The 14,733-nt window shown below is 43.1% G+C and overlaps 1 protein-coding gene across 2 annotated transcripts in view; it reads left to right on the plus strand.

Annotated features, from left to right (window-relative positions):
• The window catches only part of pde4a (phosphodiesterase 4A, cAMP-specific), a 63,724-nt gene that overhangs the window by 41,283 nt on the left and 7,708 nt on the right, over nt 1-14,733 (plus strand). For both annotated transcript variants that reach the window (XM_080448476.1, XM_080448477.1), the window contains 6 exons: nt 391-558; nt 1,162-1,198; nt 2,189-2,262; nt 3,193-3,242; nt 4,445-4,557; nt 14,446-14,539. In XM_080448476.1, coding sequence (XP_080304602.1) covers nt 391-558; nt 1,162-1,198; nt 2,189-2,262; nt 3,193-3,242; nt 4,445-4,557; nt 14,446-14,539 — 536 coding nt within the window. The remainder of the gene's footprint in view (nt 1-390; nt 559-1,161; nt 1,199-2,188; nt 2,263-3,192; nt 3,243-4,444; nt 4,558-14,445; nt 14,540-14,733) is intronic.

Below are 14,733 nucleotides of genomic sequence, written 5' to 3' on the forward strand. Positions count from 1 at the left end.
GAAGAAACATGTATGGGTCACCGACTTGATGTGTGTGTGTCAAGGCACATATAGCCTGATCAAAACTGACGCCAAGGTTTCTAAGGTTGGAGTGCAAATTCGTTTTGAGGGACCCAATATCCAGCAGGCACCTTAGGAACAATGCTATCAGAGGCAACAATGGGCACCTCAGTTTTAGCCTTGTTTAATCGAAGGCCATACTGGCCGACAAACTCTTTGCAATACATTCAAATTAAATTCATCAGGGCTGTCTGTGTTAAAAGAAAAATACAGATGGATGTAAAATCCTGAGTTAAACTAACACTGGATTTTCCTGCATACAAATCTCTATTATTCTTTGTGTACATTGTTTTAATTCATTTTGTACTTGTCCCTTCTTGTCCCCTTCAGCTTGGACTCGGAGAATGGTCCGTCACCAGGCCGCAGTCCCATGGACGCCCATGGGTTGGTGCTGCACCCCCAGGGCCAGCGCAGGGAGTCCTTCCTGTATCGCTCAGACTCAGACTATGACATGTCGCCCAAAACCATGTCACGTAACTCCTCCATCAACAGTGAGGGGTGAGTACCAGGTCATTGTCCCAACTCCATCACACGGACCACAGGTCACCTGTAGTGCGTGGTTTAGAGCACTGGTTCACAAAATGGGGTCCGGGGACCCCCAGAGGTCCTTGAGGGGTCCCAGGGCGAGCTTTTCAAAAATGGCCGATCTACAAGCTCACAAAGCTTTGCATAAAATGTTGACAAATCTTGACAAATCTTATCTTATGGGTGTCACTGGCACCAAATCTTTTCAAATGGGGATCCCCGGCCAAATACGTACATATCAATTTGGTGGTCCTTGACCTGAAAAGGCTTGGCATTGAATAATAATTGTAATTACAGTAGAATTATGATAATGAAATCATACCAAATCCTGTTAGCATTGGCTGTTCAACTGTATTACCCGGCTCATCTCTCTGACAATTCCAACCGTCTGAACCTTCCATTAGTAAATTTCGGCACTGTTGCTCTGTTTAGATCCACATAGTCCTGTACGTAAACATCCAGTTCACAGCTATAGCGACCAGTATGAACCTTAACACACTTAAAGTAACACAGCTGTGTTTGTCCAGCCTATTCTTATTTACTTGCTTTCCTTTGTTTTCATCCCTCACGCCACAGGCACGCCGAAGACATGATAGTCACCCCTTTTGCTCAGGTATGTGTTCACTCTCCTACTTGAGTTTTTCTTTTTACCACTTTCAACCTGGCGTCCCTATTTTGGGTATGTCATAGGTGAAAATGTTCAACAAATAAAGTTAAAGAATCTTATATAAGATTATTTTAGATAGCCTCTTTGTCGGACGTAAAATAACCAAGTATAGGGCTTAAGTAGTTAATGCTCCCTTTTAACGGCAGTGTAATGTTACTTTCTTCACAGGTGTTAAAACTGATAGAGGTTGTGTTCCATTCAGGTCAAACAGAGTCAAGGTGCTGCTAAATTAATTAGGATCATTGATAACACCTGAAGAAAGTTACATTACACTACTATTTCATGCCAATTTGGCTGCCATGAAAAGCGTCTATTGTTGTAAATGCCCTATAATTAGCAGTGGTGGACAATTAAGTACTCAACCGCAGTACTTGAGTGAAAGTATAGAAACTCCTGGTCAAATATTATTCAACAACGAGTGAAAGTTGCAAGTCAAGGCAAGGCAAGGCAAGGAAGGTTTATTTGTATAGCACCTTTCAACAACAAGGCAATTCAATGTGCTTTACATAAAAGGAAAAAACATTATAAAAGGACATTTTAAAAGGACAAATGTGACGTGCTCAGTCAAATTTGACATGCTCAAACAAATGTGACATGCTAAAGGACAAATTTGACATGCTCAAACAAATGTGACATGCTAAAGGACAAATTTGACATGCTCAGTCATGTGCTTGCTTTCTATAGGCCCATACTTATACCTTGGCTCAGACTCAAGCCAAAGTTCAGACCCACAATGGTTCAAGGTTCAAGCTTGTGCTTTATTGTTATGGTGACACTTTAGTGTTATGGTGACACTGGTGACATCATCTCATCTCATCTGGACATCTCATATGACCATCATGTCATTGTCCACTGTGATACACTCCAGGTACTTCTGTCTAAACAGTGCAGTGACTTTATTTTGTCTGCCCCCCCCCCCTCCCCTCCCTTATCCAGGTGTTGGCCAGCCTACGAACTGTAAGGAGCAACTTCACCATCCTCGCCAATGTCACAACATCACCCACAAACAAGTCAGTATCATCACCCTGCCCGCCGGCCCTCCCCAATCACTCTGGTCACGCCTATCAGTTTATTTAGTAGTGTGTCATTGCTTGTGTTAGCCCATCCGCGCTCCCACCGGAATGCATTTATCATCCACAATATCAGATAGCTCGTTCCTGTTAGACCGTGCGAGAGGAGAGAAAAATAAGTGGTGTTATTTGGCGTTGGTGTTTTCAATATGTTGTCCCGGTACTGTGCGAGCGCCTCATATCCCCTGATGTACATCCCAGAGTCTGTATCCAGACAATGGAGATGGTCAATAGAGCTAAAATTACCTCCCTTTGTAATGCAATAGACAGGGGAGCATGAGTTGGCAGGCTTTTAGCGCTTCATCAATATGATATATATATACAGCAATGCAGCCATAGAATTACCAGCATCTATAATTATGCAGCGGTATGCCCTGGAAATACCTCCCCCATTCACAGTAAAAACCCTCAGTGTTCGTTTAACTCTGGGTGTGTATTAATCAACATTTGGGTCCATTTCAACAATCTCAAAATTAAATGAACACTGAGGATTTTATTATGTAAGACTGCAAAAAAATCTAGCTCTTCTAGAGGAGGGCTGAGCAGAGGCTCCGTCAAAAAAACTATTTTTGGCCACTTGAATGCATGGGGTAAAAAAAGGGGCCTGTTTATCTGTATTATTCAAACATGTGATGTTTTAATCCAAATGTGTACTTTTCATTATATTTAAAGCCCTCGGCATAGAATGTGTCCGTGTCCCACTCATATTATCTCTTTTTATGCACCACATGAACGAATTACATGATGCAATAAATACATATTTGTGCTGCTGAAATTTTCTTTTGTTGATGGAATAATTAGTCATAAGTTACCAGCAGGGGGCAGCAGCATATCATTTCACATCTAATGTAATGATCCATTTGTCCACAGGAGGTCGCCAGTGACAAGCCAACCCACTGTACCTCAGGCTACACTCTCTGGTATGTTGGATTCACACTATAGGTTTTTTAAATCATTTCACAGATTTTCTTCCCCCTAACAGACATACTCACACACATTGGTGGGAAGTAACTAAGTACTTTTACTCAGTTTACTGTACTTAAGTACAATTTTTAGGTATTTTTTCTGGAGTATTTCCAATTTTCAATACTTTTACTTCTACTCCACCACATCTCAGAGGCAAATATTGTACTTTTTACTTTTTACTATAGTTACTTTGAAGTAACTAAAACGTACATTAACCAGCCCTCTATACACTTTGGCTATTTGAAAATAGCCGATCTACAAGCTCACAACACGTCCCTTTGCAACGCGTTGTGAGCTTGTAGATCTGCTATTTTCAAAAGATTTTTATACATAATTGAACTTGTGAAATGGGACGTTCTGCATAATGAGTACTTTTACTTTTGGTACTTTAAGTATATTTTGATGCCAATACTTTTGTACTTTTACTCAAGTAAATATTTATTACCAGAAATTGTATTTGTAACAGAGTGTTTCTACATTGCGGAATTGACACTTTTAAGTACAAAGTTTGAGTAGCTACTTCTTCCACCACTGCTCACACAACAAAATGTCTAAAGTACAGTGCATCACAAATTAAATTTAACTACAATATTATTATGATTATTTTGCCAGGCAGCGCTACACACCTCTGATCATGAGGCTCCATACAGTGATATGTTCCCAGACATGTAACAAAGGCAGTCAATGTCCTTGCCACATTTTGACTAGCTTATTTGGACCAAATGGACCCTTACAGTTCTCAGAGAGTGTACAAATGTTTGAGTTTGTACACTCTCTGAGTTATGAGGGTCCGTTGCCATCTGGGGGTCCTGGAAATGAAGTTGTGTGTGTGCGTGCCGTGTGCATGGGTGCGTGCGTGCGTGCGTGCGTGCGTGTGTGCGTGCGTGCGTGTGTGTTTATTGAGTTTATTAGGATCCCCATTAGCTGGTACATAACAACAGCTAATCTTCCTGTGGTTCAGTGGTTCACACATAACATAAAAACATGTCATTCAACAATGTGTGTGTGTGTGTGTGTGTGTGTGTGTGCGTGTGCGTGTGCGTGTGCGTGTGCGTGTGCGCGCGTGCGCGTGCGTGTGCGTGTGCGTGTGCGCGTGTGCGTGTGCGTGTGCGTGTGTGTGTGTGTGTTTCTACGTGCGTGTGTGCGTCCCCCCCAGAGGAGACGTACCAGCAGATGGCTCGGGAGACTCTGGATGAGCTGGACTGGTGTCTGGACCAGCTGGAGACCATCCAGACCCACCGCTCTGTCAGTGAGATGGCCTCCAACAAGGTACACACCTGTCTGTATACTGTACCTACACACCTGTCTGTATACTGTATACATGTTTTGTAATCAGTGGTGGAAAAAGTACTCAAATGTTTTACTTAAGTAAAAGTATCAATACTGCAATGTAAAAGTACTCTGTTACAAGTAAAAGTCAGGAATTCAAAATGTTACTTGAGTAAAAGTACAAAAATATACTTAAAGTACCAAAAGTAAAAGTACTCGAATGTTTGAAAATAGCCGATCTACAAGCTCACAACGCGTCGCGTGCGACGCGTTGTGAGCTTGTAGATCTGCTATTTTCAAATAGCCTATGTATAAAATAGGGCTACAGTGGTCAATGTATGTTTCATAATATCAAAATGTATATCTTAAAAGTAACTAGTAACTAAAGTTTTCAAATAATTGTAGTGGAGTAAAAGTACAATATTTGCTTCTGAGATGTAGTGGAGTAGAAGTAAAAGTATTGGAAATTGGAAATACTCAAGTAAAGTACAAATACCTCAAAATTGTACTTAAGTACAGTACTTAAGTAAATGTACTTAGTTACTTTCCACCACTGTTTGTAATAACAATTCAAATCTACAAAGGAACTAAAGTAGTCAAATAATTGTATTGGAGTAAAAGTATTTGCCTCTGAGATGTAGTGAGTGTAGAAGTTGAGAGGCTGAAGAAGTACAAGTATTGAAAATTGGAAATACTAAAAAGTTAAAAAGTAAAAGTACCTAAAAATTGTACTTAAGTACAGTACTTTAGTTAGTTACTTTCCACCACTGTTGTCTTGACATATGTGAAATAAACTAAACTAAACAAAAACAAATTGGTTAAACTAAAACAAAAAGTAAGCCTATTTAAAAACTTAAATCACTTTTGTCCGGAATTTTGAACTTAATCAATGTCATTCAGTGCAACACAGGTAAAAGCAATTTTAAAGTTAATTACATGATGTTAATAATGACTGTATGTGTGTGTCATAAGTAACAAAGAGGACCTACTGAAGTCCCTCTATGAATGTGTGGAGTTGACAACATCTCTCAACTGTGTGCAACACACAGAAAAAAATATTTTAATGCTATTATTTTATTTAAAAATATTAAATGGAAAAGTAAGGATAAACTCAATAGGTCAAAGTACTTTATGCTGTATAGGTGGCCAAGGAATTGCCTGTTAAATATGTTCATGAGATTGGTTCCATCATTCAGTAGCTTTGTTATACCTTGTTTTAACTAGTTTACAACATTTCAGTAAAAATGAATTGCAAGCAATTACATTTAACTGTTGTATGAACACTATGATAACTATAATATTATCATTTTAAAACTATTTATGGTATTTTATGGTATTATAAGACATAGTATCTTTATAATGTAGATGCCTTACACTGAATAAAATGCAAAAAATCTATTAGTAAACTAAACTAAGTTATTGCATTTTAATATAAAATACTGGTGTTTTACTGGTGTTACGCTGAATGATATTTTGTTACCCTGAATGACAGCCCACAAATATTGATTAAATTTGTTTTTTTTTCAGCAAGAATAATAATGATTCCATGAACTATTATTACTAGCAATAATTTCCCTTATTATTTTTAAGTAATACATCTGTGTAAATTCACATCTTATCCTGTTATTACGCATAGTTTTTATAACTGAAAAATAGGTAAAAGAGAAAGAATAGTGTTAGTAGTTCATAGGGCCATAATTGTTATTGCTGAAGGAATCACATTTAGTATTTATGGACTGCAGTGTTATGTGTCATTTAGGGTAACAAGATAGTCATTCAGTGTAACACCAATATTTAAATAATAATAATACATCAAAATACAATAACTTAGTTTTGTTGACTAAGATGGACAAACACACTTTTTTTTCAGTGTAAGGCAGGATTTTCTTTGTAACAAACCTTCATCAACTTGTGCATTGTACCCGTGGCACTTCAAATATGTGGTATTCAAAATAAAATAATGTTGTTTTTACTGGCTAGTAACGTTTCTGATTGTACAAGCATTGATATATAACCTTGTGATTATGAACAATGGGCATTATTCTATTTTAAAACGTTGCGTTACGCTGAATGACATTTTATAGGGTACATTCAAATGAATGACAAATAAATACAATTATTGGATTTATTCTCAAATATAAATAATTAGGGCATAGGTGACAGTCCAATGAACAACATTTTTTTTTAGGACCAAAATACATTTTATTTCAAAGGGCCAAGTCTACACAGTTTGTTTTGTGTCTCCAGCAGAGTTTCTAGTGTCTCTATCTCTCTCTGGAAGAGGTTGCACATGAACTCTGCAGCCGCACTGAGGCGCTCCAACACAAACAATACCAATACAAAGACGAGGAATAAGAAGAATAAAGTGGAAGTTACGTGTGGTTTCAGGTGTAGACTTGGCCAAAAAACTATTAAAATAAATGTTGGCCCTTAATTTTTTTTTTTTTTTTTGACTAGATTCGACTAAGAGACACGCAGTCGACTCGGACCCCCCGCGACTAACCAGTCGACTAGTCGACTTAGTCGAGGTCAGGCCTAATTTGCAGCAGCAGCAGTACAAATGTATTTAATGTTGGATTTGTGTATTGCATCCATGGGTATGGGCGCCTTAATGTCTGAGTGTGTGCATGGCTAGGCTTCTTAAGTGAGCATGCATTTGTAAGAGAGGGAGAGAGAGAGAGAGAGAGAGAGAGAGAGAGAGAGAGAGAGGAGGGGTGATGTCTGTGGGTGGGAGCCTGGGAGGACATTGGAGGCAGAGGGAAGTGGTCCTGATGCTGATGTCTCTGCTGTAACCTTGGTTGCTATCGAACAGCAGCAGGCTCTGCCCTTCCCTTTCACTCATTGGCTGGCCTCCCTCACCGCAAAGCATGTGGTTGTGGTCAGCGACGAATGGGATCGAGGCAGCGCTCCTTCAATAGTGTTCTGTCTTAAAGAGACGGCGTTCCGTTCTCTCATCTGTTATGTTCTAGAATTTCATTTCATAGGTTACAGTTTTCATTACATTTACAGCAAGGTAGTCAATCATGTGTCATTACAATTGTGATAGAAGGGACAAGGACAAAGGCTGTAAGGAGATTTTTGTGTGACTGTGGGTGTGAGTGTGTGTGTGTGTGTGTGTGTGTGTGTGTGTGTGTGTGTGTGTGTGTGTGTGTGTGTGTGTGTGTGTGTGTGTGTGTGTGTGTGTGTGTGTGTGTGTGTGTGTGTGTGTGTGTGTGTGTGTGTGTGTGTGTGTACATACAGGTTGTGTGCATGCAGAATGTCGAGAGACATTCTTCTGGGGTAAACAGAGACCGTGAATACACAGTAAATCCCTGAGTTAAATCAACACTTGTGGGTTTTACTGTCTGATGCTTTTTTAAGCAGCTGCTGTTCACCTACAGATATCATCCACTTTGTACCAATATAAGAGACACACACACACACACACACACACACACACACACACACACACACACACACACACACACACACACACACACACACACACACACACAGCATCACCACACAGTCTCTCACTCATCCTCACACCCTCGCCCGCACATATTTTTCGACAGACGCACATGCCACCTGCAGCACATGCGCATTTGGGCCGCGAGCAGCAGCGAGCGCAGAGACGCATGCACACTCGTGCACGCGCCTGCAGCCACACGGTGCTGATTAGCTTGCGAGGGCTGTCTACAGCGTCTAGGGAAACGGCACAAGAGGCAGAGCACTGGAGGAACAGGAAGGGGAGGACGGAAGGAAGCAAAGGAGGAAAGGGGAGCGTGAAGCAGCAGGATTATAGACCTCCAGCATCTTGAGCCAGCTGAGCCGATGGACGGAGTTTGCAGCATGAGACGAAGCCACGGGGCTGTCGAGAGAGAAGGCTGACTGACTGGCTGGCTGGCTGGCTGGCTGGCTAGCTGGCTGGCTGGCTGGCTGCGGACTGACTGCGTGTTGTTGTGGGGATCAGCGTGGTGCGAGCCCGGGCCGATGCACTGGTAGGACTGGGCCAGGCCTACCAGTGGTGTGGGGGAGGGGGAGCAGACGCAGGAGGGAGAAGGGGAGTCTGTTTTTCCAGACCGCGGCTCTCCGCCGTGATTCTCCCGGCCTGACCAGCCGCTACAAGGGCCTGCCTGCATCACTCTCTCTTTCTACCTGGCTGTCTCTCTCTCTCTCTCTCTCTCTCTCTCTCTCTCTCTCTCTCCTCTGTCCTTGTTTCTCCTCACCCTCCCCGCCCCTCCCCTCCCCACCTTGCCTTTCTGCTGTATCCTCCATCGTCCTCCTTTCCTCTTCTGTCACTCTCTACGGTCATCTGCTCTTCATCAGCGTCTCTCTGCCTGTCTCTCCTCCATAGTCCCTGTCACTCCTCTCTGTGCCCTTCAGACGGTCGCGTGCACCCCTCTCCTGAACACCCCTCGCATTTCTTCTTTTAGGCTGCTGCCCCCCGTTGCCCCTCCACCTTACCCCCCCCCCCCCCTGCGGTTATTGTACATTCGGGTCAGCTCTGCTCAGCAAATGCGATGAGATGTAGTCTCTCCAGCAGCCGGATCCAGGGGGCTCCTGGCCTGCCCGTTGCGGGCGGACCCTCGTCTTTGGACCGAGCCTAGGCTGGAACTCGATTCTGGACTGACCGGGCAGCCTGCTGTGGAGTGCTGCATGTAGGGAAACAAGACAGCCAGCACCAGCAGCCTTTGGCCTCGGCCCTCCCCCCAACCCCGACCCCCTGTCACCCCCACCCCCCACTATCCCCAATCCCGTCACCCCCCTCCACGGGACTGCTGATCGCTCTGGAGTGTCCCGGCCTGGCTGGCTGTGGCCTCTCCCCGCACGCCCTGACGACGGCCTCATGCCACTGGGGCGACCACAGTGCCCCCACGCCGCTCAGCTACACCTCCTGCGTGTGCCAGCGGCCGGCGCCCCCCGTCACCCTCAGCATGGGCGTGGTGGAGGTGGAGATGGGCATTGACCCGGCCCCGTCGTCTCCCTGCCCCTCCCCTGTGCCGGGGGGCTTCCGTCTGCCCCGCTCCTCCAGCTACAGCCCCCTGCAGGGGAGGACGGGGGCAGAGCTCGACCTCGGCGCGGCGGCCGGAGGGGTTCTCGAAGGGGGGGGTATGGCGGCGGAGCGCCGGACTCCCTTCGTGGACCTGTTCTGCGAGACCTGCTCCAGGCCCTGGCTCATCGGCTGGTGGGACCAGGTAGGGCTCAGGGAGGTGGGGGAGGTGGGGGAGGGCAAACTGACCCGCTGGCCGCCATCTTGGATTAAATGTTGTGAACTCTTACCAGAGTTTTGTCCACATGGTTTAGCCAGGGCAGCTAGCCACTTGAGCCCTAGCATCCCTTTTCTGGGGGAAACGTTTGCCCAAAAATAGCCTATCTACAAGAACTTGCAGATCGGCTATTTTTGGCAAAGAGGTTTGATGTAGAGGGCAAAAAGCGTGGACCAAGTACAGAGGCAACTCATGTCCAGTTTACTAAGTAAAAAGGGTTTACGTGGCTAATGCGCACACAGTCTGTTCTAACCCCAATATAAGAAAAGGCTATATTATGAAGAATATTATGTGGCAGCGAAACAAGCAGATGATGAAATGAGGTCTGTGTGTTGGGTGAAAAAAACAAAGAGAGTCTGTCTGAGAGGTTGGAATGCTGGTGAGGGTGTGTTTATATTTCCCTGTACTCTTTCTTTCCTCATCCATTATTTATATATCTGTACACCGAAGAGGAACAGACAAGGAGGCACAGACTTTATTATAACCCTAACCCTGCTCAGAGTTTCTACGCTGGGAAAATAACAGGTTGAATCAACAAAAGGCCTGGTTCTCACGATGAATCTGTGCACAACTTGCCAGATTTTCCATTGTGTGAGGATGTAGTTTTGTGGATGCCAGCTGCGGAAATATAGTTCTGTTTTCTGCAGGTAGATCGCAGCGTTGCATGACCTCCATCTCCATTCTCCACACCTGCTCCCAGCATCCCCCCGCCTTCCACTCCCCCTCACCTGCGGCTGGCCTCAATACACACTTTCGGTTGGCAAAAGCATCATCAGTGAAGGGCAACGCTTAGCGTACTGAACCGATCTCAGTGTTTCCTCCATGACATTATGCCCAATTTATACTCGTACAGCGGTGTTCTGTGTCGACAATAGCGGAGCATACTGTAGCTTGCAGAATGGCTATGTTTGGCTTGGGACACCGTCCTACAATTAAGTATAAATCAGCCTTTAAAACATGTTGCGTTGCTATCGCTAGCATTTTCCTTTGTTGTGCCATCATCCTGCACTTGTTTTTTCAAAACGCGGGGGGGAGGGGGGGGGGCACAAATTGAGGCAGTTTTGTTTTGGTTTATCGGCCTCCTGACGTATAATGTAACGTAGCTCTGTCACTGTAATCAAGCTCTCCTCACCAAAAGCACCAGGTCATTCACCTTGATCCATTTCCACTGCCATGTTCTATTTTTTTATTACATCGTCCTTGTCGGGTGGAAGCGCGTTGTAAGCTTGTAGATCGAAGGACATCAAAGGACTTTTAGTGGATTTTTTTGACTGAGAAATGCTTACAGGTTAGAGCTCAGTGGCTCTTATCAAAAAGAGAACACAGTCACAATCTACAATTTAGGTATTTAGCAGACGTTCCTATCCATAGCGACGTTCAATAAGCACGGTAAACAATCATATACAGAACCATAGAATGTAGAGAAAGCAGTGTAGTGCCTCAAGAAACTAAGATACCAGGTAAACAATGAACCTAGCATCAGTCTAAAATGACATTTTTACATTTGTAGTCCCCTCTGGTACTGTGTGTGTGTGTGTGTGTGTGTGTGTGTGTGTGTGTGTGTGTGTGTGTGTGTGTGTGTGTGTGTGTGTGTGTGTGTGTGTGTGTGTGTGTGTGTGTGTGTGTGTGTGTGTGTGTGTGTGTGTGTGTGTGTGTGTGTGTGTGTGCGTGCGTGCGTGAGGGCGCACACGCGTGCACGAGCGTGCGTGCACGGGTGCTTACGTATGTGCGTGCGTGCACTCAACTTCAACCACAACCTCCCTTCTCTTACATGTGCGCATGTGTGTACTGTGAATATGAATTCATTTGGGGCCATCTTTGATAAATAAACAGACTATTTCACTGTGTGTGCTTGCACACACACACACACACACACACACACACACAGCTGCAGGTGTCTCTTATGTGTGGGCTTGCATTGTATTTCATTGTTTATCCTGACACTTGGACTGTGTTGGTTGGTAGCTATGACTCAGCTTAATAGTGTCAGAGAGAGTGGGGGGGGTGCATAGGGTTTTGGACGGCTTATGTGTGCCATTGGGTTTGACTGGGTACTTGGCTTCAGAGTTATTCCACTGGTTCTCAACCTCTGGTCCAGGGACCACCAGGGGTCCAAATGGGCGCTGTCAGGTCACTCTCAGACTTACACTAACACTGAGGATTTTACAGTGTACTGTAGATTGGGGTCCCAGAGATTAAAAAAGATAATTGTATAAATGGTGGTCCGGGGGCCTAATGCATATCAAACTGGGGGTCCTTGAAATTAAAAAGGTTGAGAACCACTGACTTATTCAGCCTGGCTGCCTCAATGATTTAGTTGTCATGCTGTTAACTAATAATGCACTAATACATGCACACGAAAGAGAGATATTAAAGAGGGAAAGGAAAGGGCAGTGTATTATTAAGTATATAAATGTTCCTCAATGTAAATATAAAGTAACTGAGAGGGTATGTTAAAGAAGAAGGTGCAAGGTTCAGAATGAAGAAATGTTTTGGGTAAGCTCCATAATTCATAGTTTTCAGGGGGGGGGGGGACAGATAGAGGGAGAGCAAGGAGAAGAAAAAACATAGGAAAAAAACGGTCAAAAGAAAAAAGAATCTGAGAAATCTTCATTTATACATAATACTGTAGCACATAAAGTAGCGGGTATGTACAGTACATGAGGTACATCACTGGGACGGCATAGACGTATTTGTCTTATGTGCTAGTGACATACAGTAGTGCTAGTGTTGTTTACTTGGGTGGGGGGGTAAGACATAAACAAGAGAGAGAGAGGGAGAGGGAGAGAGAGAGGGAGAGGGAGACAGAGCAGAGAGGAGAGAAGGGGAGGGGAGGGGAGGGTTTGACCTTGGTAAAGGTCAAAGACACCTGCGCACTCTCTCAGATTGTCACCCAAGCAGATGCTGCTCTCACATCCAAGCTGAAGGGCTGAGTGTGAGGAGGCAGTTGCCGTGGCAACCGCTCTGGTTGCCATGGAGATTATTATGTGTGAAGGATCAGTCACTAGGACACAGACTGAGGGGTCTTGTCCGAATCGCACTGCGCCGCCTTCACGTGACAAGCAGCTCGCCTGGGAACGATTCAACTTGTCTTGGCTTGTCATTTTAGGTTGTTATTCTTCTATATGGATGGTACACCTGCCTCGTTTTATTTTCTTTCCTGGAACCTGCATATTCTGTAAACAGTTGCCAAGGGCTGTGTAATATAAACATGTAAAACATGCTGCATCATTGGATTCTTGTTTGGCAAGCAAAACATTAAATCCCTGAATTGGTTTATGGTTTTCGTCTGAAAGAAAGCATAGACAGGATATATGACAGATTCTCTCACCTGTAAGCGATTGAAACCAAAATAAAGATTAAGGCCCAATCAATGATTTAGACATAATAAAAACAACAACAACAACAACAATTGAATTATGGGTTCCAGGGGGTAGCCAGCCAAATAGTAGTTTCATTAGATTTTTTTTCCAAAAGTATGGGTAAATATTCTAACAATAATGTCAATATCACCACTATGAATCTGCATATACCTCATGTACAATTATGACATTTAGGTTTAAATTACATTTAATCCAAAACATATACATGTGAGGATCCCTAGGACATCATCATTTTAAATGGGGACTGTATTCATGTCATTCATGCCCCTTGACATTAATACATGTATTTGAAAGCCACTCTGCTAGGTGATTGACTTGGTTGTTGATAGAAGGTCAGACAACAGATAATGCTTTTTAAACAGCATTTTCTGTTTTGGGGGCTGTAATAGATTTGTTTACATTGGTAGTAAATAACATTCTCCTACAAATCTTATGAATGTAAGTGAATATAACCCTAATGTATTTGTTTATACTGTATGTTAAATGCATTGGCCTTCACTTAATGTATCAATACCAATGGAAATTGCAGTTTGCTGTCACTGGTTGTCAAGGCTTGCCAAGTGATCTGTCCCTACCTTTTGATTTATCTGTTATTTGTGGCACCTTATAACTCACATTAGTACTGCGTTAAGACAACAATCCTTGATCTTTCAGACTTTCTGTATTTTGTTGATGTAGCGCAACTTTTTATGTTTTTTTCCGTAAATTAACAGCATAAATAAATGCTATTTTCAATACTTTTGAAACATTTTCTGTCTGTGGGTTTTGTAAATATTTAACCAACCAAGAGCTTGTGATTAAATAATAACTACACTGTGTCCTTTGGAACAAAGGATCTGTTTTCCATTTACTGAAAAGTAAAAAACGGTTTTAGATAGTGATGCACGATATTATCGGTAGCATATCGATATCGGCCGATATTTCATAAAAAATGCAATATCGGTATTCGTCAAAATAATTTCGATATTTTTTCACCAATATTCACCAATATTCTTTCACAGATATTTCACAGATATTTCACAGATATTGACGCAATAATAATGTGACTGTTAATGGCTTTGAAAATGAAAAATTCTGCAATGAGCTCAATATAAATATAATATATAATAATGTAATATATCGGTATCGGCCGATTTGACCCTGCATATTATCGGATATCGGCCGAAATTTCAATATCGTGCATCTCTAGTTTTAGACATACAAGGTTTCCAGCCAACAGTGATGATATTCTCTCTCTCTCTCTGTCTCCCACTCAGTTCAAGAGGATGCTGAACAGGGAGCTCTCCCATTTGTCTGAGATGAGCCGCTCAGGGAACCAGGTTTCAGAATACATCTCCACTACCTTCCTGGGTAAAGCCAACCTGACACCTTTACACCTGCCTCATGCTCCATTCACACTGTCAAATACAAAGCTACAGTTTACCATTCATTTTTAATGGAAGCCATGTTTGTAGCTGCAACAAAATCCACAAAGCTGCAATCCAAGTTGAGCTGGCTTCAACTGCAGCTACAGTGTACATATTGATACACTCTCAGAGTTAATG

Source organism: Gymnoscopelus braueri (assembly GCF_963280865.1).
Source record: "Gymnoscopelus braueri genome assembly, chromosome: 13".
In the NCBI taxonomy this organism is placed as follows: domain Eukaryota; kingdom Metazoa; phylum Chordata; class Actinopteri; order Myctophiformes; family Myctophidae; genus Gymnoscopelus; species Gymnoscopelus braueri.